This window comes from Spinacia oleracea, chromosome 6 (genome assembly GCF_020520425.1).
Source record: "Spinacia oleracea cultivar Varoflay chromosome 6, BTI_SOV_V1, whole genome shotgun sequence".
In the NCBI taxonomy this organism is placed as follows: Eukaryota; Viridiplantae; Streptophyta; class Magnoliopsida; order Caryophyllales; family Amaranthaceae; genus Spinacia; species Spinacia oleracea.
The window spans coordinates 22,267,449-22,290,732 of NC_079492.1; the positions used below are offsets into that span (position 1 = coordinate 22,267,449).

The window sequence follows — 23,284 nt, forward strand, 5'->3', positions numbered from 1 at the left end:
TCAATCAACTCATGGGCGTTCAGGTCCCTGTCCTCCGTGCTTCCACGACAGATATCCCTCAGATTCTTGATGAGAGTAAAAGGTTCATAGGCTACAAACCTTCTAGCCCAATCATCAAGGATATTGTTCAGCATGAGACTCATAACCTTTTTGAGATCCGCATCCCAGGCGTAAAATCTCTCAGGGGTCATGTCTCTGGCATAGTAGCTTGGCATGGGATTGGTCAGTACATACTCAAGTCCATTGAGTCTGACTATTTCAACTAGCTTAGCTTCCCATTCAAGAAAATTTGCTAGGTTCAGCTTGACCATAAGCTCAGAACCCATGATGATGTTTTGATTGTTGTTTGCCATAGTTAAAACTACAATTGAAAAGAATAAACAAATAAATAACCATTCACAGTTTCTCTTAATAAACTTAAATTCTAGCATACATGCATAATTCAATGTTCATTAAGCATTTTATTCAAGTTATGTGTTCCGGCAGGTGTGAATAAAATGATTCCAAGATCCTAAAATCATTGAAGAACTAAGCACAGTTTGTCGACTCAATTCTAAAACATCTTAGGTAAGCAAAAGCCTTTTGCTAATAGTCTAGAAACTATTCTTGGTTGATAGGTACGTCTAAGAACTTATTAGGTAAACCTATCGATTTTGCCACGACATAAAAGGACTCCTTACTTATATCGTTGAGTTTCACCAAAAATAACATGTACTCACAATTATTTGTGTACCTTGCCCCTTTAGGACCAATAAGTAACACCTCGCTGAGCGAAAACTATTACTAGATTGATGTAAAGGATATCCAAGCAAGTGTATATTTTGGCATGGCACCTTTTAACTCAATTTTTAAGTTTGGAACTTAAGGCTCTTACTATGTTGGTTAGATTTTAAGTGAACTAAAATCCTTAATCATGCAACATAATCAAGCTTTGATCTCATGCATTTTAAGACATATTTAAAAGCAATAAATAACTTAAAACATGCATAAGATAAATGTGATCTAGTATGGCCCGACTTCATCTTGAAGCTTTAACTTCAAAGTCCGTCTTGAAAATCTCCGTGGGAGGCACCATTTTATTCAAATAGGATAAGCTATAATTAAAACTAATTACAACTATTTGATGGTACGCAGACCATGTTTGAATTGAAAAACAACTTTGGTACTTTAGACCAATTACATTCAAATTAATGGTACGCAGACCATATTTTCTATCCTATTTGGGACAGTCACTTCATAACCTGCAAAACAGTACATATACAATATATACCATTCACCCATTCATTATCATGAATGGCCCACATAGCTGGTTAGTAAAACACATTATGCATCACATAAACATTTGCAGCAATTAATCAAGGGCACCAATAATCTACAAATTATTCAGTCCTTATTAATTCTAATAAAGTTGTTTTAACCTTAAGGATTTGTAGACCTAATCAAGAGTTTATGACTAAAAAGGGCTCCCACTTAAACCAATAAATTCATATGCTTTACTAATTTTAAACATAAAAATTTATTTCTAGTCTAACCGGAAACATACAAATTTAATTAAAATTTAAAGCTCATATAAATTTATAATTGAATCCAAAAAGTTTAATTTAATTTCAGTCGTATTTAAATTAATTCATGATTTTAATTTTAGTAAAATAATTAGAATAAATAAAATTTATTATAATTACAATATTCAAAATTAAAATCCAAGAAAATAATTTAAATTATTAATTTTAAAATTAATTAAAATTACGTAAACTGAAAATTTCAAATTAAAATTTCAAAACGATCTAATCGCAACGCAACAATCCCACGCAACGCACGCCCATGGGCCACACGCACACAGCCATCGCTGGCCATGTGCACGCAGCCCATGCGCTGCGTCGCATCGCTGCTGCTCACCATCGCAAGGCATCACGCGAGCTGGTGCTCGCTGCGCGCGCCAGCGCTCGACGCAACAAGCATGCTGCCGCAGCCCATCGCTGGGCGCAGCGCTCGTCGCACGTCGCAACAAGCAAGCTGCTCGCCATCGCTGGGCGCAGCGCTCGTCGCACGTCGCAACAAGCAAGCTGCTCGCCATTGCTGGGCGCAGCGCTCGTCGCACGTCGCAACAAGCACGCTGCACGCCATCGCTGGGCGCAGCGCTCGTCGTACGCACACTAGCGGTCGCTGCGCGCGAGGCTCCGCATGCTTGCGCGAGGCAGTGCGCGCTGTGGCGCAGCTCGCTTGCTGCCCACACGCGACTGCTCGTGCCTTGCTCTCGCCCTCGCCCATTCGCCCATCGCACACAGCCCACGACACAAGGCAGGGCTGCTGCCTTGCGCTCGTGCACCATGGCCTTGCTCATTGCATTCGTACCGCATGGGCGACGAGCTCCCTTGCTCGTCGTCACATGCCCGCACTATACAACACCCCTTAAGGGTAACACGTAGCGTCCATTGCTTTGTGCGTGCAAGTTATATGAGCGAATCGCATAAAAATTTAAAATTTATATTCAAAATTAATGACAAATTAATAAATAATATTAATTTCATAATTTTAGGGCGAAAAATCGAAAATTTATTATTTAATTGATTTCCGATTAACATGGATTCAAGTTTAGGTCATAAAAATTTAAAATTTAACATAAATTTACAATTTTTATGGTGTTTTTAATCATAGGTGTCTAATTAAATTATAACTAATTATGAAAATCAAATTAATTCTAAATTATTCCAATTTTCAACAAATTAATCATAATTACAAATTAAATTGCATAATTAACAAGGCTAGGCATTCAAACTTGTTAAACATATACAGTAGGTCAATCAAAAATTCAAGATTTATCAACAAGAATCGCAAATATTTAATTTAACATCTTAAATTTACGAAATTTTTCATTCGAAAAACTAAAACCTCCGAAAAGTCATAGTTAGGCTTCGAATTTGAGAATTCTGGGTTCGGCCGAGAAATACTATTTTTGTCAAAATTTTAGAATGCCTTTTACATGCGGAATTGACACAAAAATCACTCGATTTGGATGAGTAACGAAGAAACTGCCGAAAAACTGCGTACGTATAATTAAATAAACGCAATTTGCAATTAATTAACAATTACGAAAATTAATCACCCCTTTTAATTCTTGCAAATTTGTAATATTTAACCATGTTCATGCAATTTAGATTATGAAAATAATAAGAGGCTCGTGATACCACTGTTAGGTTATGATTCATATGACAAAACATAAATCATGCGGAAAAACCATAAAGCCAGGAAAGCATATTATTTACACATAATCATTTAGCATAGTTTAGATGCATACACTTTGTTGCGCGCCCTCCCTAGCTGCGCCCGAACCGAACAAGAACAAGTCTTTAGGACTCCAAGTGTCGTCCCTCCGTAGATAGTCCACAGCACGTCCGGATCCGCCTTAAGCTTGACCAACTAGGATCGCCCTTAAGCTACTTAGAATTTTCGGCTATTGTAGGCAATTATATGACTGGATTTTTGCTCTCAAAAATCACTTTGAATACTTGAATCATCTATACAAAATAATGACCCTAGGCCTTTATTTATAAAGGTATGGAAAGGGAATTGTAATCCTATTAGGATACGAATTAATTAAACTAGAATCCTAATAGAATTCTTATTTAATTAATTCATCCTTTTAGGTTTAGGAATTTAATCATATGTCGAAACCTTATAGCTTTAGGATTCGTATAGCACACAAACACACACACGCACGCACAGCAGCCCACGAGGGGCGCCATGCGCGCGCGCGCAGCCCGCGAGCTCGCAACCCATTGCCACGAGGCCCACACGCTGCCGCAGCGTTGGCGCGCGCTGGGCCTGCCTTGCGGTAGGCCTGGCGCAGCCTTGGCTGGTGCGTTGTGGCGCGCTGGCTTGCTGGGCGATGGCCAGGCTTCGTGCTGGGCCTTCGTCTGGCAGGCCTCGTCCGATGCTAATTCGTATGATACGCTTCCGATTAATTTCCTGATTCCGGAATTCATTTCCGATACGAACAATATTTAATATTTCCGATTCCGGAATTAATTTCCGTTTCGAACAAATATTTAATATTTCCGTTTCCGGAATTATTTTCCGATTCCGATAATATTTCCGATTCTGACAATATTTCCGTTTCCGGCAATATTTTCGATTCCGGCAATATTTCCATTTCCGATACGTACCATGTTTCCGTTTCCGGCAACATCTACGACTTGGATAATATTTATATTTCCGATACGATCCATATTTCCGTTTCCGGCAATATCATCGTTTCCGGAGCATTCATTTCTTGCCTGTGACGATGTCAGCTCCCACTGAAACCAAGATTCGTCGATTCCGAATATCCATAGATGGAGTACTTAATGTCATTAAATACTTGATCCGTTTACGTACTATTTGTGTGACCCTACGGGTTCAGTCAAGAGTAAGCTGTGGATTAATATAATTATTAACTTGTTAATTAATACTGAACCGCATTTATTAGACTTAATATTATATGCATATTTGGACCAAGGGCACTATTTCCTTCATAAATGACCTATGGGCATTTATTACACAAATACTATAAATAGGCCGCCAAAGCTCACACCTCAAGGTACGTCCAATTTACTGCCTTAAGACTACTCTCTAGAGAACTTCTCTCTAGAATCCGAGCTTGTTCTTACTTAGGCATCGGATGGGCTTTCCTCAGAAACACCCCCGAGGCTAGTGACTTTGTCATTGTGCAGGTGAATTCAGACACAACTCATTCAAGCAAGCGAGATCTTCAACACAAACCGAAAGGGCCTTCATACGAAGCCCATTGTTTCAACACCGCAACACCTAGATTTTTAAGAAGGGCTACAATGTATTTGAATCTGATCTCTAATTCTATTACGTAGTATTTGGTTGCTATCTTTTGAATGTGCAACTTATGAGTAGAATTCATTAACGCGATCCTCTAGCGTGCTTGCAAATTTGCAATAGTGTAGGATATACGAAATACTTGTATACGTTTACTATTTCGGATGGCCAGATAATTAGAACACCGTTGCGTTAAGAAGAGCCTTTATTTGAAAGATATGTATAGGATTTCGTACAAATAAGTGTAATTAAAATCAAGAACTCTATCTATCTATCTATTACTATATACTAAAAGAGACACCAGGAATGACACGTGTCAATTCCTGGTGCGATTTTTTCCCGCCAAAAACCACTTTCCCAAATAAAATTATCTGTTTTATTTATTTTTATTCTCTACCTTTTTTTATAAATTATTTATGTATGGAAATAAAATTTAGTTTATAAATTATGGCAATAATATATACGACGTAATTATAATTATTCTAAATTGGTAATATGTTAGTCAAATCGCTATGTTAATAATGGAAAATATATCACTCAATATTTTGGTCAAATTACCCTATTAGCATTTTAAATATGCACATTAGATGAATAAATTTAAACGAGTATGTTAAAAATGTTATAAGTATGCAGTAGTTTCGGAGATAATCAGTTAAATATTTTGTAAAAAAAAATTATCAAAACCGTGCGTGCACGGGATCTAATCTAGTAAGAAAATAAATCTATCTATTACATTATGTTAAAACAGACATCAAGAATGATACGTGTAACTTCCTGGTGAAAATTTTACATCCTAATTTTTTTGTTCTTTTTTTTATTCATTTATTTGTTTCAATAACTTTTTATGAAAAATATTTAGTATATTTGACTAAAATTTTATTTATCTTTTGAAAAAAATTCAAATTTTTTTGTACTTTTTACTAATTTATTTTCGAACAATTCTTTGTTACTCAAATATTTCATAAAAAATGGTCAAATTATAATCTATCTATTACTATATACTAAAAGAGGCACCAGGAATGACACGTGTCAATTCCCGGTGCGATTTTTTCTCGCCGAAAACCCTTTCCTAAAAAAAAATTTACTTTATTCTATTTTTATTTTCTCTCCTTTTATATAAATGGTTATACATAGAAAAAATTATAGGATTATTAAATATGACATTATTAGACAATTTTGATAATATTTAGTCATATAGTCATGTCAATAATAAAAAACATTCTTACTCAATACTTTATTCATATTAAGCATATTAAATACGGAGTATTTAATTTGGTCAAATCATCATATTAAACATATAAAATATATAATAAGTAATAGAGCGAAAATTGTATATTATATGATAAAATGAGTATGTTCGAGATTTATTAATTACGCAATAGATTTAAGGGATAAATATTTCAGTTAAAAAAGATGGTCAATTAATAATTTTCAAATAACCGTGCGTGCACGGGACCTAATCTAGTTTCATAATATCCGTGACAATAATCTAGTTATCTAATAAGGCCCGTTTGTAATTTACCCTGAAAAAAAGGAAAGTAATGAATATTAAAGGAAATAAAAGTTTCTACACTTGGTACATGTTTAGGAAATACTTTATGTTAGAGAACAGAGATATCTACTAGGATTAGGAAAGTACTTCGTATTTGTTAGGGTGATCTACTTTACCTGTCGTCCAAGGTATTGTAGCCTAGCTATAAATATACGGAGTAGTTTTTCTTATGTTGAATAGAAACCCTGATTCAACAACAGGAGCTAGTGAGAACATCTTTTTATATATCCTTCTTAAAATTATTACTATGAAGATTGTTAATAAGGATCTGAGCGTGAAGATGATTCCAGAAGAGGCAGATGACCTGTGGATTGCATACAATTTGATTTCTCAAGGCGATCATGTTTTAGGCATTACTCTTAGGAAAGTATTCAGAGAGGCTGTTTCTGGAGGAAGAGATGCAGAGCGAGTGAAACTCAAGCTAGAAATCAAAGTAGAGGCTGTAGATTACGAAAAAGAAGGTTCTGTTTTACGTATTCGAGGCAAAAACACTTTAGAAAACGAGCATGTAAAGATAGGTGCGTTTCATACGCTAGAACTAGACTTACAACGACCTTTTGTGTTGACAAAAGGTGTATGGGATTCCATGGCATTGGATATGCTTAATCAAGCAGCAGATCCTACTACAAGTGCTGATCTAGCTGTGATATTATTGCAACTTTGCAAGAGGGATTAGCACATATACTTTTAGTTGGTAAAACTGTAACCTTTACTCGTTCTAAAATACAAGTCTCGATTCCTCGAAAACATGGATCTGCTATTGCTGGATATGAATCTGCATTGAATAAGTTTTTTGAGAATGTTTTACAGGCTTTTCTGCAACATGTTGATTTTAACGTTGTTCAATGTGTTGTTATTGCAAGCCCTGGGTTTACAAAAGACCAGTTTCATCGTCACTTGTTGCTGGAAGCTGAAAGAAAACATATTAGATCGATTATAGAGAATAAATCGCGTATAGTTCTTGTCCATACGACTTCAGGGTATAAGCATAGCTTGAAGGAGGTTTTTGATGCGCCAAACATAATGAATATGATTAAAGATACAAAAGCTTCACAAGAGGTTCGTGCTCTCGAGGATTTTTTCAGCATGTTATCGAATGATTCAGATCGTGCTTGTTATGGTCCTAAACATGTTGAGGTTGCTCATGAGAGAATGGCTATTCAAACACTGCTTATTACAGATGAACAGTTCAGGAATTCTGACATTGCAACACGAAAAAAGTATATTGGGTTGGTTAATTCTGTTAAAGAATATGGAGGAAGTGTTCATGTATTCTCGTCTATGCATGTCTCAGGGGAACAATTGGCTCAACTGACTGGCATTGCAGCGATTCTTCGCTTCCCTCTCCCAGATCTTGATGATATTGAAATGTAATAATGCCTCTTGATCGAGACTTGAAGTCTTTGGAGTTGAAATTTATTCATGGTTATGTTTGTTTAAGATGCATATATATATATATATATATGTATATATCATCCGTATATTCCTGATGTCCTTTTCCTTATGTTTTCCTATTAGAATTTTTTGTAATGTTAAGTATCTAATAAAAAGTGACAAGAAGATTCAGAGTAACTGTTATTTGAAAATCAGTTTAAAGTAACTCAACCAAAGCTAAACAGAAGTTTAAGAGAACAGAAAAACAAAGAAAAGTATTCATGAATTTGATTGCCTGAATGCCAAAAACCTTATTCCAACTAACTAAATCCATGAATTGTGGTTAAAAATAACAACTGCATAAATTCATTAGAAAAAGGTCCCCTGTCCAGAGTCACTAATGGCTGATGTGCAGTTGCCCGGAAGACAAAGATTGAGTTCCGGGTCACTTGTTGGTGAGTGACACAAAGATGAATCGTTATTTGAGGCTTGCAAAAATAATGGCAAAGAATCTGAAATAAATGGATGCTCCCCATTTCTTGAATTTGATTTGGAGTTGAACATGACCATTCTTGCGTTCTGGCCCTTGATTTCTTCTATCTGCTGAAAACAAGGCCTACTGCTATCCTCTAAGCCTAGATAGCTTGAGAAAGTTGGATGAGCAAAGCCTTGATTTTCTGAGATATTCTCCATCTGAATACAAGGCAGGAACATAGAATTCTCCATAGTACAATTGTACGCTGATATGTTATTGTTGTTGTCACACGAGTGGTGGAAATTCGGCGTTCCATAGTCTTTTCGGCTTGACATAATTTCTGGTAGAAAATCAACCTGAACACCAGAATCTGACATACTTTCTAAATGGGTAAGGTGCTTAGACTGTTGTTGCACAGAGCTATCAAAGAGTTTATCAATTGACCCTTTTGCCTTACTGATAAGCCAATCAACTGCCTCGGTAGCACGATCATAGCCAAGTCGATCTTGGACATCAAAGAACTGAATAGCAATATCTGCAGACAACCGAATCCTCCTATCTTTAGGACCTCTAGCCGTGTAGATTTTGTTGTTGCTGCGAGGTTTTTTTGCTGATGATGTTCTCATTCTACGTTTATCTTGATCTTCAACAGTCTTTCCTGCTGCACCCATCAATGCCAGTGTTAGATATTTTGATTACCCTCTACAAAAAAAAGATGTTACTAGTACTTCTCATTGTTCTCCATCATTCCTATCTTACTGTTTTCTCAACCTAGATTCTACCATAAAGCTTCAAATTATGTTAGAGACCCAATTCTTTAGATAGTAGTGTTAGAATACTAAGGATTCAGGTTTACACAGATTTAAAGCTGTTACGAAACTCAGGAGGAATAAGGTATATGTTTTCTCGTAAAAAACTAACCAAGGAAAAGAAGAGAAAATGAAGGGGCTGTAAAAATACAGTAGCTTATAATGACTCAAGTAGAAGGAATTGTGGGTTGGTAGACAAGACAGTTGCATCTGAAATATCTGACAAGAAACAGTTTAAGGACGAGCCCACACCATAATCATTGAGTTGTATCTAGTACCTTGTTCTTGGAGTAGTCAATTTCTTATGCAATCTTCAACTTGAAGCATTCATGTGACTTGGGCTTGGTCATCATGTTGAGGAATGAAAGATCTGAATTACTGATGATGTAAACTTTCTAATGTGGAGGTTGGCAGCATTCTTTTTTTTGGTCAGACTGAAATGACAGATCTGATTCTGGTTACTGATCAGTCTGATTACTGCAATTCTGTTAGTTTTAAAACTACTAATTTTAGAAACACACAAAGCTAAAAGCTTGGTATATATGCTGAATTTACTTTTAGTACTCCCTTTTTTCCCCCCTTGTTGCACTCTCACAATTTGACCTCACTTTTTTTCTTGTTTACTTTTCACTCAACTGCTATAGGTTGCAATTGGGTGGTCAGAATCACAGTAAATTCGGGTCATATTTACGTGTTGAGTCATTCAGCTCGGTTCTAGGCCAGCCAATTTCTGTTTGGTTACTCCATCTATTACCAATTGGTTTGGGATTTATGAGTACGAGTAAATTTGGCTAGGTCCATGAAAAACACAATACCACAAGAAAAGAAAAAGTAAACTGTTATGCTTTAACTTTGAGTTATTTGCAGTGGAGCAAAAATGATGTCTTTAAAGTGAGATTCCTAAGTACGTATGAGAGTGACATCCACCATAGAGCAGCGCATCATGTGAAAGTCCTTTGTTTCAATTCTCACAGTTTGGGGATGGAAGAGTATTATGTACAGCACGCTTGTCGGTTTCGAGGAATGAATAGAGGAGAGAGATGCACTTTCTACAGCTGGAAAACCTTATTTTGCTGTACGTCCGATACTCAAGGAGATTTATTGATGGTGTTTTTGTCTGTGCATCACCTTCTTTTTTTTCTTTGCACACTTTTACTGTATTATTAGACTAGATCAGTATCATGTTTAATTTGTTCCACTTTCAAACATACATACTCAAATGTAGCACATTAATTTTGTGCACAAAAAAGCTAAGCATCTAGCTATACATTGATACATAGCGCACTGCTGCTGCTGCTGTTGCTGTTGCTGTTGCAACGCTTATGCTTGACCACGACTTAATTTAGAAGCATCGATCGAGCTGAGCTTCACTAAGAGCCACTGAGCTTCAACGTTTACCACAGAGGGATTTTAACAGTTAATTTACCAATAATTATGGTATTGTGTAGGGAGGACCAAGTTGCAACTTTACCTTGAATGATTAAATTGTACGTTCTGTGGGGGGTCTCATCCTCACGCATGTTACCTTCGTCCAATGTCTATTTACTCTAATATATTTTGCTTTTATGTGCGTGATGATGATCAACTTCCAAGCCTTCTATGATGATGTCAATTGAAAATACTCCTTTTTCCTCCTTCCCTTTATGTTCAAGTCATGTATATTTCCACATGATTTATGAGAGACTTCTTTACTGTTGAGTACCGACTATGGAATATTCACAAATGGAAAAAATAAAAAATAAAAACTAATGGTAAGTACGGCGGACCATAATATTCAACTTAAGTATGCGTTCGACAAACTAGGCTCTCAAAATCGTCATGAATCATATTAACCCCAATCCAGATTAATCGGAAAATTGAAGATCAGAATTTGATTCCCAGTCGGCTTAAGGAAACTCAACCATGTGAATCCAATTACCTTAAACAATACCTTTACCTACAATAACTTTTATAATTTTGTTCTTACAAATAATAATTGTCAATATTAAGTGTTGATAATGTGAAATATGGGGTTAAAAAAAATGACAAAACCATAAAACTATAGAAGATTAATTATAGCAAGAAAAGTGTTAAAAAAACCTGAAACCATTATTGACTTAATCTACATTTCGATTACATAAAATCCTAAATTAGTAACATTATCCGTGTATAACCTGAACTCGATATTCACTCGATTCAAAGTATCTCCTTTATTATTATTAAATCAGTACTCTCAGTGTGACCGTCTAAATTAACAGTGGTTAATAGACAAATGTCAAAACTTTCAACTAATCCATAAGGAAGAACAAAAGAAAAAGCCATTGAAACAAATACTTTTCTTCATGTTCCCCTCCTGAGAAATTCCAAGTTTCCCAACCCATGTTATCAATTCTACGAAAACTACCATCGCCGTTTTACCTACACATACCAACAGCATTCAAAACTCCATTATTATCAACATCACCACCTTCAACTTTCTCTCTCCTCATGAATCCCCACTCCCCTTCTCTGAGACTCTCAGCCTTAGCGCAGCAGCTCCGCCTCTACAAACACCCGCCACCAATAGAAGACGACGACGCCGCCGACATCGAAGAAGAGACTGGGAAGGTGGTTGCCCAAGTGGGTTTTGCTGAATCTTCGAACCCAATTGGGCAGAATTTGGAGAAGGTAAGAGAATTGAAGGGGTCGGAAAACGAACAGGTTTATAAGCCGAAAAGAGCAGCTGTTCTTATTTGCGTTTTTGAAGGGGATGCTGGGGATCTTCGTGTTATTCTTACTAAACGATCTTCCAGGCTTTCTACTCACTCGGGTTTGTGATCAATCACTTTTTCTTGTTTCTCATTCATTGATTTTATTGTGGATTTTGAGTTGTTTGGTCTTGTTCCTCGTCGTTATTTAAACGGAATTTTTTTTTTTTACGGGTAAGGGAATTTTTCATTAAAATAAAGCCATATCGCATCTACAATTAAATTTTTCCCGAACAAGAACAAATTTAAAATACAATAATAAATTCTTTTGTTGAAATAACTAAATGAGCAAATACGGAAGAACGGCTCCGCAATTCGATGTCAAATCATCTTTTCGTTGTATGGAGGACCTCGTTATAAACGTTATAGTCATCTTGAAAATTGAATCTGCTTCATATCCCGCATTGATCTTGATCTTCAAAGTGCATACATAAACAACACAATTTCCACCATGAAATACACAAACAACACCCCTCGACTCGATACCCGCACAAAAGCAGAAAACCTTTCGAAAAGAAAGGAGAAAAAACCCGTCTTTGAAAGGAGAATCGTTCCTCTCTGGAGGAGAACGCATTATTAGACCTACACAAACAAAAAGGTCGGTTCCGGTTCGCCTGCTCTCCTCATAGGGGCCCTGACTTTTTCCATAATTAGAGTTCGACCCTAAAGGTAAGAACACAAGAAAACAAAGCAATTGGGCTTTCCACCGGTAAAAACCGATAGAAGCCCCTCAAAAATTACCAATGAAGGCTAGGGTTTGGAGGAGAGAGAAGAGCCGTGGAGAGGAGAGTCAAATAAATTTTAAATTTAGCTAGTTTTTTAATTACTTGTATTGATGGATGAGTTTTGGAGTTAGGATTGTTAATTGTATCAAATTTATTGTTGTGATTACTCAATTAAGTGGGTGTTTCTTTTACTAATGCTTATGTTGATTAATTTAAGTATCAAGGATTCTGTTATTTGGTAAATTATTAATCTGGTATGGAAATTGTTGGCAGTTGTATGTTCATGTTTAAGTGGTTATGAAGTTTGGATTGTTTGAATGTATTTAAATTTGTTGTTTTTTCGGCCCTAGGAGAAATGCTGTACTGGTGGGTGATGAATTATAGTGTTTGTATTCCAGTATCTACTAATAGAGGTTATTTCTGGTTCGAATCATTATTGATGATTAGAGGAGTGCTGTGGAATTTGGTTTGTCAAATGTGTCAAATTGTTCTTTTTTGTTATTGGGACTTGAGATTTTAAGTTGATTTCTGGTCTTTGATCCCAGGGGAAGTGGCATTGCCAGGTGGGAAAGCTGATGATGGTGATAAAGATGATGTGGACACCGCAATAAGGGAGGCTAAGGAGGAGATTGGATTGGATCCATCACTAGTTAATGCCGTGACCACTCTCGAGCCATTTTTATCTAAGGTATGATTCGTTGGTTTAAGTAATACCGAACCATTTGTTGGTTTATAACTTAGTTGCATCTAGTGAGAACTTTACAACCTGTTCCTGCAGATATAGGCATACAGATTTTATAAGGACATGTCCATTAGGCTGTATATTTTAATTCTACCTCTGTCTGCGTTCAATTGCCACATGGGCACATCGCTCGTTCAAAAAATACAAATATCATGGTGACAATTAATTCCTGACAGAAGGAATAGATTTTTTTAGGAATGGCTGAAATTACAGTATTCAACTTGTTTCCTGTTTCTGGTACTTTAGTGACCCTTTCCAAGCAACATGGAGGGCTATGATCAACAAGAACTATTCCTTTGAATTGAAACTCAGCTCCTTCATGTGTTTTTACAACAAGAATGGCTTTGGGACGGTAAAACCCATGCCGATCCTTTTAAAGCAACCAAAGCATAGATAGGGCCAGGATTACAGTCTAAGGCATTGTGCCATGTTAGCCAAAATCCATAATTGTTGTAGAAGCCATGGAGGAACATCATTTCAAATCACCTTTATTCAAATGTTTGAACTAGATTCTCTAAATCATATCTTATGCGATTGTTCCATTTTGTAAAATGTGTGGACCTCTGAAGACTTATTGCAAGATTGCATCTGTATGCTTAAGTCTCAACTAATGGACTACTAGAGGCTTGCCAATTTTTATCCAATACCAGTCAATCAACAATTGAACATTACCCACTTAGACACCACTTAATTAAGCATTTCCGTTCAAATGAGTATGTTTGACATCCAAAAAATTTAACAAAATCATAAGCATGCCTCAAGACCCTCAATATCACCCTTTTTATGCAGTTAGTTAAGCTATTTTTTTGTATTGGCCAATGAAGAACACTCGTTACACAAAGATAAAGGAGAGTTGATGCCAGAAACCATTCTTAACTTTTGTCCCTCGAGCAGTCTTTAGCCTTTTCTAAACCATTTTCCACGTCAGCTTTATCAAACTCTGTGTTTCTATTTTGCTAAGGAAAGCCATGAGCTCAACCACATGGAATGGCCTCAAATTCAATTAAAAGTAAATTTGATCTCCAAGTCTATAGATTATTGAAACAGTGAAAGGACATTAAATAATGGTACTTTGTGAAAGTACTCGAAAAAATTATTAAAGTAGCATGCAACAATTCATTTCGTTCAAATTGGTTGATGGGTTTTTACATTGGAGCAGAATCTGTAATAGCAAAAAAGAGGGCAAAAAATTATTAAAGTAGCATGCAACAATTCATTTCGTTCAAATTGGTTGATGGGTTTTTACATTGGAGCAGAATCTGTAATAGCAAAAAAGAGGGCAAAATACTTAAATTCTCTATTTACACATTAGTCCTATTCTTCTTGGAAATGTTACTGCAAGAGTAAATCTGGATGAAGTATATTTTTGTTGACCCAACATACCTCTCTGATGAACATAAGACATTATTACGCATATTACTCCTTTCCTCGATCAATGTTGCTACCAAAGTTGTCGACGACAAAGTTCTTACACAACGAATTATCTCATTGAATAAATCAATTATTTTTCCAACTTGATTAGAGGAACCATGTTCACTATAACTACCTTGGGGGATTCTGTCCGCGAAACTCGGAGAATGGAGGGATTGGCTTAGGGGTTTGGGAAGATCCTCTCCCCACCTGTATGAGAAACTGATTTGTGGGGGTTTAGTTTGGAGCCTACCACTCTACCAGTATCAAATTTTCAAAAGTCTCAAACAACAAGTGGTATGGGTTTGACTGGCCCGTATCAAGCTGACATCAAAGCATTAGCCGAATTACCACAAATTACAAAAGGATAACCGCGATTAAACATTTTGTTGTTTGAGATGTCCTATGTCAGAAAGTTAGAGAATCTAGTGGGAAAATAGAGAAGTTTTTTTGATGATATCTCTCCATGCTACACGAGCAGGTCGACAGGGTCACACAAACCTATTGGATTGGGTATTTCTCCAAGAGGGACATAGACATCCAGTTGACAAGAGGATGAATTTATTACTTGTATATATATTGTTGACTCTGTAATGTGTCTGAGCAAGAGAAATATGCTTTGATTGGAGATTGATGAAGTTGTATACTTCGTATATGTTCCTTGTTTGCATTGGAAAGCCCTTTTGGTCTAAGGAAAGTTTTTTTTATTTTTTATTTTCTCTCCTGTTTGAATCGCCACCGAGAATTTTCGGTAAACTGAAATTTGAACCAACATTTTGTCTCATGATTTATATATTCATAATAAATTTTCAACTCATTATTTTTTCTCCAAAACATGGTTTCTGCTTTCTTCGGCATCATCTAGTAGCAGTTGCTTATTCAGTTTAGGTATAAAATGTCACATCATCCCTAGCTGATTGAGTTCTCAGATAGATCATTTCGGGTGGTCTGTGTTTGGATTTCTATAACTTTTTAAGGAAATTGGAATCTAATATCCTCTGCCCTGAGACGCTCAAACCAAAACTTTCAGCTGTTTCCTTTGTGCTACATATTGTAGAAGATTTTTTCTTTCATTTAACCACAAATGCAGAAAATATTTGCTTTTGACTACATAAGATACTAATAATTGGCTGGAAAGAATCACGGAAGATATAATAATCACCAAGAAATCAAAACCAATAAAACAACTATTAACATAGATTTGCAGGAAGACAGCATAATCTCTGGCCTTTGTTATATCATGTTCAAGATTTAAAGCTTATCTATGGCCTTTGTTATATCATGTTCATGTTTATGTGTGCAGCATCTCTTAAAAGTAGTACCAGTTATTGGGATACTGTCTAATAAGGATGCATTCAAGCCAGATCCAAATGCTGCTGAGGTAGAAACAATATTTGATGCTCCCTTGGAGATGTTCATCAAGGTTTGCTCTTTGGTTTAAGATCTTCCTTCAAGCTACAGGTTTTTGCGTGCTTTCTTTCTTTTGACATATTCCGTTGGAATCTTGATTCAGGATGAAAATCACAGAGCAGAGGAAAGAGAATGGATGGGATGCAAGTACTTGATTCATTATTTTGATTATGAAACAGTTAACAAAAAGTATGTGATATGGGGTCTAACTGCTGGGATCTTAATTCGAGCTGCATCAGTTGTTTATCAAAGACCACCACCATTTCTGGAGCAGAATCCCAAATTTAAGGTTCCTAGCTGTACTGATAAAGACACTGTTATGCGGTGAATTGAATGAAGAATTCTTTTTCCATCTACGTTTACTCTCTTTGTTCTATGCATAGTAGAACACTGGAGTGTACAATATGTATGTCGATATACTTTTAGTAGCTGAAAGTAATAATGAAATCCTAGGTCTACTTTGGCTGTGTCATTTTATTTCTTCCAGTAATGCAATTGGTAAAGTATACTTCTAGAAAATTTGTCCAACTTGGCTGACAATTCTGTCATAAGGATTTCTGAGATTTTAGGATCAGCAGTTCAGCACATTTATGACACATCTGCATTAAAGAATCTATTCAGGTCAGTACGTTCGCTTACTAATTTTGGTCTTTGCATCTCTCATTCTTCAGTATTTTGAAACTTACCTTGATGGGTCTTACTTGATTCTCAATCATTTCTAAGGTGAGAAATAGTATAACTTGACTTCCTTATAAAAGAATTAAGAGTGACTGATAGAAAACAATACTTTTGTGAAGAAAGTGAAATGGTTAGGTTGCTTTCATGTTGATTTTTTTGTTTCTTACTTTAGACATAATTGGATACACCTTAACTTACAATAAGTTGTACATCCCATTGTCCTTACTTCCCCCATCTCCACCTCTGAAAGTAGCAATCTTGTACCAAAAAGAACTGTTTTTCCCCCGTTGAGTTCATGGTCTTTGCGATGGTAATCTGCATTTCACATAGTATGGCAATGTTTGAAATGTAATACTTCTCATTGGTAAGTTACGTTCAGTTTTTTAATAAAAGATGGGTAAGTGGAAATATGGGATGAAAATTAGCTGAGAAACAACTGACATCAGTTTCAGGAAAAAGTACTGCCAGGATCCTATAGTAAGTATTTGGATCCTGGCTGCTTTAGTCATAAATATGTGGATCAGTTGTGATTCATTGTAGAAAACGGTGGCCAGTGACTTGGGGGCTTGAACAACATGGTGGGTCAGTAAAGTAGAACTTGCCCACTCCATCGTAAAATATTCCTGCTCCTGCACATTGGCTACTGAACGACGCCTTCCAGATATTATTAGTGTTAGCTCATGGATTGATGGAGCTGTTGACTGTTCCCTGTAACCTTCCAAGAGCAACATCAGTCGGGCAATTTTGAAAGGAGTAATTATACTCCAAGCTCGTAGATTGATAGAGCTGTTGTCTGATATGCATATTTAGAGGAGATTCTGAACCTTGGTATGCCTACTCTATTACATACATCCATGTCAGATGATTCCAAAACACTGCTAAAGTGGAAGTGATATCTGATCTCCTGCGTTTTTTTTTCAGCATCAACTTAAAGTTCCATTGTTTGTGCTTCTGGTCTCTTTGCAGTTTGTCCTAAATTCAGAATGAGAACTGAAGAGATATTGAAACCTAATGGATGGGGAAAATGTTTCTGGCCGAGTATTTCGTTTACGTAAATGAGTGCCAGAATTCTTGTTACAGACTACAGATTGTTTACCAGCTATCACCGGCATCAGTGAAGAGGGATTTTAATTCTCTTAGTCAGTTAGTGATTTTAACTGTTAGGTTTCCTAGTCAGTTGGTAATAGTAACTTAAATGTTAGAAGATCTGTTCATGTTCCGAAAATACATGTTTCCACAGGTTCAATCACCAAGAACTGGAAATATTTGTGAAATTTCTGAAACTTTTTTTAAAATTTTACCTTTAATAGGTTATTTTCTATTTTCATGAAGAAAATAACATCTTGGGAAGGTAAAAGAATATTGGGATAGTAAATTGCTAGAAAACCATGTGTATTTGCATCTTAAATGGACAGCAATTTCAACGAAGTACAATAGATTTAAATTGGCCTTGATTGTTATATTTTGTATCCACCACCAACCTTACATTACATAATAAAGAAAGATGGTTGGTGGGAGCTTGGAGTAGGTGAGTTGCTAAATCTTGCTGACCTGCTAGTTTTACATCTGATCTGTTAATGGATGCCAAAAATGAAGATAACAGATCGAAGAAATTATCAGACTTGGCTCAACGGCTCCGACTGTGTCAGCCTTATTTATCTGTAAATGATTTTGCTGCCACCAATGTTGGAAGTTATGACAGGCCACCAAGAGCGCAGACTGATAGAAGAGCTGCAGTTCTGATCTGCATCTTTGAAGGAGACAATTGTGAACTGCGAGTCATCCTCACTCAACGTTCTTCCACTCTCTCATCTCACTCTGGTTAGTCACTTCTCTCCAACTGCTCAAAACAGATTCCACACCACTGTTAGTTTTCAAACACCCTCTTGTCTTTTTTTTAAAAACCTTTTAAGTTTTAATTCTGTCAATAAATGTTACAAATTGTACCAGTTTTCTCAAAAGGATCCTGACTACCAACTTTTTTATGTACCTATAATTACAAGCACTGCCAGAAATGGCAGGGGGGAACGGGTTTGCTCATATATGTTTTTTTAGTACAGGTGAAGTGGCTCTTCCTGGTGGAAAAATGGAGGAAGGCGACAGAGATGAAGTTGCAACCGCATTGAGGGAAGCAAATGAAGAGATTGGTTTGGACCCTTCACTTGTTGACGTTGTTTCCATTCTCAAACCTTTCTCTATGAAGGTATACTCCGGTTATGCTACAATTGATGATTAATTGGACATCATTTCAATTTGCACAATTCGTCAGGCATATACGATATAAATTGCAAGTTGCCAGACTTGTTTTACTAGATAACTTTCTTGTTATGAACAGAATGGCATGGTTGTAGTGCCAGTGATTGGCCTGCTCTTTGACAAAATTGCATTTCATCCCACCTTAAATAAAGCTGAAGTCGAAGTGGTATTCGATGCTCCCTTGGAAATGTTTCTCAAGGTTCAATCTCATTCTTCATTGTTTTATGGCATATCTTTAAGGGGGTATGGTGTGATGATTTAGTTCTCTGCTTTAAACAGGATGAAAACAGAAGAGAAGTGGAGAGGGAATGGATGGGAGAAAAGTATCTCCTTCATTACTTTGACTATGAAGCCGAGGGCAGAAAGTTCGTTATCTTTGCTTTGACTGCTGGAATCTTGATAGAGACTGCATCAATGGTGTACCAGCAATCACCTGCGTTTGTAGAGATGAAGCCTAATTTCTGGATTAAACCCGCCAATAAATGCTAGTATTGTCATCGACCCCTAAATAATAGGCCACATTGGATTTGGGGTCAGTTTTAAGCAATCTTTCACTATTGGATCAGACTCGAGTACCATACCAGTGTAGTGTTTATTTAGGTTTTTTTTACAAGGATAGATCATTTCTTTTCTTGTAATATCAGTTTCTTTTTTTTTACTTACTGTGACTTGTATTTTTACTTGTATTTTCCATACATATGACCAACCTAACTCATTCTAACGAATACGAGTAATACGAAGTAGAAGAGAACAAATCTTAACATGAAATGAATCAATAACACATGTAGGGGGTAGTTATGGCCACAATTAGTCATTTAGTCCACCACTTGATTTGTCTCTCGGTAACAATGGTAGAAGATGTCCTTTTAAAATGTAGGAGTTTTCTCTTAGAATCCGCAATTAATATCGTGGATTGACCAATAAATCTTTCGTTCACCATTATTGCAATGATGGGGTTATTATTTGTTTGCCAAAGGCATTTTCTAGCAAACTTATCCTCAAGTGCAAATGATTAATGTAATGGTTGAGTAAAGACTTCTACCAAAAAAAATAATTGAGGGGATGTAAGACTTTCTTTTACATAGGGGCAAAAGACAAAAGTTTATTGCATTTTGTTTGGTGAAGATCCAATCTCATTATTCAATTGTATTGATGTAATGACAACCCCTGCCAAAATTGGAGGTATTTTATATGATTGTGTTGCTCTTTTTAAAATAAAAAACAAAAAACAAAAAACATCTAATCACTTTGCATAAATTTCTAAAGCATCCAATATACTTTGTATGATATATTGGAAGAAGATTCACAAGATTCACATATCGCTAACTGCTGTACCCGGGTACAGCCAGCTCTGGCTGTACCCCCAAAAACGACGCGCTCATATTGTTTGTTCATACTTGTCGACTGTTTGTTCTTTTTTATTGTACTGTTTGTTCATTCTTATTGTACTGTTTGTTCTTTCTTGTTGTACTGTTTGTTCATTCTTGTTGTACTGTTTGTTCTTTCATGTTGTTTTTTAAATTCATCATCAAATTTTCATAATTGTTGTATTTTTTGTTCTTTCTTCTGGAATTTTATGTTCTTTTTTATATTGTTTGTTCTTTCTTGTTTATTTGTTTGTTTATAATAATCATATGGTTAATGTTCATAATTAAACTCTTCATTAATCTTTTATTCTTTCTTTTTGTATTGTTTGTTCTTTCTTGTTGTACTGTTTGTTCTTTCTTGTATTCATCAAACTTATTGTTGTATTGTTTGTTCTTTCATGTTGGCTTTAAAATTGTTCATAATTGTTGTATTGTTTGTTCTTTTTTCTGGAATTTTATGTTCTTTTTTATATTGTTTGTTCTTTTTTGTTGAATTATTTGTTCTTTCTTGTTTATTTGTTTGTTCATAATAATTATCTGCTTTATTGTTTGTTCTTTCTTGTTGTATTGTTTGTTCTTTCATGTTGGCTTTAAAATTCATAATGAAATTGTTCACTTCATTGGTCTTTTATGTTTTTACAAGCGCCTATATTGTTTATTTCCAAATAAATAAATAAATGTTCATTTCCAAAATAGTAAATGTTCATTCCAAATAAATAAATAAATGTTCATTTCCAAAATAGTAAATGTTTATTCCAAATAAATAAATAAATGTTCATTTCCGAAATAGTAAATGTTCATTTTTGTAGTTTATTTCCAAATAAATAAATAAATGTTCATTTCCAAAATAGTAAATGTTCATTCCAAATAAATAAATAAATGTTCATTTTCGTAATAGTAAATGTTCATTTTTGTACCAGTATTTGTTCTTTCTTGTTGTATTGTTTGTTCTTTCATGTTGGCTTTAAAATTCATCATAAAATTGTTCATAATTGTTGTATTGGTTGTTCTTTTTTCTGGAATTTTATGTTCTTTTTATATTGTTTGTTCTTTTTTGTTGAATTATTTGTTCTTTCTTGTTTATTTGTTTGTTCACAATAAATATATGGTTAATGTTCATAATGAAATTGTTCACTTCATTGGTCTTTTATGTTTTTACAAGAGCCTATATTGTTTATTTCCAAATAAATAAATAAATGTTCATTTTCGAAATAGTAAATGTTCATTTTTGTAGTTTATTTCCAAATAAATAAATAAATGTTCATTTCCAAAATAGTAAATGTCCATTCCAAATAAATAAATAAATGTTCATTTCCGAAATAGTAAATGTTCATTTTTGTACCAGTATATTAATGTTCATTTTAAACAACACAAACGACATCATTTTGGATGGGGGTACAGCCAGCTTTTGTTAGGTTATGATACATATGACATTACATAGATCATGCGGAAACAACCATTAACCCAGGACAACATATTATTTACACATAATCATATAGCATAATTTAGATGCATACTCTTTGTTGCGTGCCCTCCCTAGCTGCGCCCGAACCGAACAAGAACAAGTCTTTAGGACTCCAAGTGTCGTCCCTCCGTAGATAGTCCACAGCACGTCCGGATCCGCCTTAAGATTGACCAACTAGAATCGCCCTTAAGGTACTAGAAAATTTCGGCACTTTATGAGCAAGATGTGTGTTTTAATTTTCTCTCAAAAAACTCACTTTTGAATACTTTGAAACTTGTGTTTAAATTATGACCCCTAGGCCTTTATTTATAGAGTTATGGAAAAGGAATCGTAATCCTAGTAGGATACGAATTAATTGAAATTAGAATCCTACATGAATTCTATTTAATTAATTTATCCAATTAGGAATAGAAATTTAATCATACACTGACTCTTGTAGATTTAGGAATCACGCATGAGCACAAACTCACACACACACGGCAGCCACAAGGGCTGCCCATGCGCGTGCGAGCAGCAGCCCACGCAGCGCGGCCCACGCAACGGTGGCCTTGGCGCGCGCTGGGCCTGCCTTGTGGTAGGCCTGGGCGCTGCCTTGGCTGGGCTTGTGGCGCGCGCGTGCTTGCTGGGCGATGGCCCGGCTTCGTGCTGGGCCTTCGTCCGGCAGGCCTCGTCCGATGCTAATTCGTACGATACGCTTCCGATTAAATTTCCAGTTCCGGAATTTATTTCCGATACGAACAATATTTAATATTTCCGATTCCGGAATTAATTTCCGTTTCGAACAAATATTTAATATTTCCGTTTCCGGAATTATTTTCCGATTCCGGTAATATTTCCGATTCTGACAATATTTCCGTTTCCGGCAATATTTCCGATTCTGGTAATATTTCCATTTCCAATAATATTTTCCGATACGTACCATGTTTCCGTTTCCGGCAACATCTACGACTTGGATAATATTCATATTTCCGATACGATCCATATTTCCGTTTCCGGCAATATCATCGTTTCCGGAGTATTCATTTCTTGCCTGTGACGATCTTAGCTCCCACTGAAACCAAGATCCGTCGGTTCCGAATATTCATAGATGGAGTATTTAATGCCATTAAATACTTGATCCGTTTACGTACTATTTGTGTGACCCTACGGGTTCAGTCAAGAGTAAGCTGTGGATTAATATCATTAATTCCACTTGAACTGAAGCGGCCTCTAGCTAGGCATTCAGCTCACTTGATCTCACTGATTTATTAACTTGTTAATTAATACTGAACCGCATTTATTAGACTTAACATAGAATGCATACTTGGACCAAGGGCATTATTTCCTTCAGTCTCCCACTTGTCCTTAGGGACAAGTGTGCATTTCCTAATTCCTTTGTCGCTCGATGCTTGCTCTTGAACATAAGGTAAGAGTTGTCATCCTTATTATGTCCAGAGGTGTTCCTCGGTTTCAGAGTTCAACTGATCAAATA

General features: G+C 35.9%; 3 protein-coding genes and 1 pseudogene across 4 annotated transcripts; 3 read left to right on the forward strand and 1 right to left on the reverse strand.

Annotated features, from left to right (window-relative positions):
• Positions 1-6,573: 6,573 nt before the first annotated feature.
• On the forward strand, positions 6,574-7,942 carry LOC110785805 (protein PELOTA 1-like; annotated as a pseudogene).
• A 71-nt stretch (positions 7,943-8,013) lies between these two features.
• Positions 8,014-9,588, reverse strand: LOC110785806 (transcription factor TCP24). 2 transcript variants are annotated; one of them, XM_021990317.2, is made up of 2 exons: positions 9,313-9,588; positions 8,014-8,883 (listed from the first exon to the last, which is right to left on the reverse strand). In XM_021990317.2, the coding sequence occupies exon 2, from the start codon at positions 8,849-8,851 to the stop codon at positions 8,120-8,122; it is 732 nt and encodes a 243-aa protein (XP_021846009.1). In that variant the 5' UTR covers positions 8,852-8,883; positions 9,313-9,588; the 3' UTR covers positions 8,014-8,119. The 2 variants fall into 2 exon arrangements, with proteins under 2 accessions (XP_021846009.1, XP_021846008.1); XM_021990316.2 differs by having other exon boundaries at positions 8,014-8,886.
• A 1,656-nt stretch (positions 9,589-11,244) lies between these two features.
• On the forward strand, positions 11,245-16,519 carry LOC110785812 (nudix hydrolase 15, mitochondrial). Its single transcript, XM_021990323.2, has 4 exons — positions 11,245-11,822; positions 13,031-13,173; positions 15,941-16,060; positions 16,151-16,519. Exons 1-4 carry the CDS (start codon positions 11,393-11,395, stop codon positions 16,373-16,375), a joined length of 918 nt encoding a protein of 305 aa, XP_021846015.1. The 5' UTR covers positions 11,245-11,392; the 3' UTR covers positions 16,376-16,519.
• Positions 16,520-16,708: 189 nt separating this feature from the next.
• Positions 16,709-19,661, forward strand: LOC110785813 (nudix hydrolase 11). Its single transcript, XM_021990324.2, has 4 exons — positions 16,709-18,546; positions 18,786-18,928; positions 19,061-19,180; positions 19,261-19,661. The coding sequence occupies exons 1-4, from the start codon at positions 18,303-18,305 to the stop codon at positions 19,468-19,470; spliced, it is 717 nt and encodes a 238-aa protein (XP_021846016.1). The 5' UTR covers positions 16,709-18,302; the 3' UTR covers positions 19,471-19,661.
• The last annotated feature ends 3,623 nt before the right edge of the window (positions 19,662-23,284 follow it).

Excerpts from the sequence above, each read along its gene's own strand:
- LOC110785813 (XM_021990324.2), top strand. The coding sequence starts at position 18,303 with ATGGATGCCAAAAATGAAGATAACAGATCGAAGAAATTATCAGACTTG. Across the intron at positions 18,547-18,785 it reads CACTCTCTCATCTCACTCTG|GTGAAGTGGCTCTTCCTGGT; the intron begins GTTAGTCACTTC and ends TTTTTAGTACAG. Across the intron at positions 19,181-19,260 it reads CCTTGGAAATGTTTCTCAAG|GATGAAAACAGAAGAGAAGT; the intron begins GTTCAATCTCAT and ends TGCTTTAAACAG.
- LOC110785812 (XM_021990323.2), top strand. The coding sequence starts at position 11,393 with ATGTTATCAATTCTACGAAAACTACCATCGCCGTTTTACCTACACATA. Across the intron at positions 11,823-13,030 it reads CAGGCTTTCTACTCACTCGG|GGGAAGTGGCATTGCCAGGT; the intron begins GTTTGTGATCAA and ends CTTTGATCCCAG. Across the intron at positions 16,061-16,150 it reads CCTTGGAGATGTTCATCAAG|GATGAAAATCACAGAGCAGA; the intron begins GTTTGCTCTTTG and ends ATCTTGATTCAG.
- LOC110785806 (XM_021990317.2), bottom strand. The coding sequence starts at position 8,851 with ATGAGAACATCATCAGCAAAAAAACCTCGCAGCAACAACAAAATCTAC.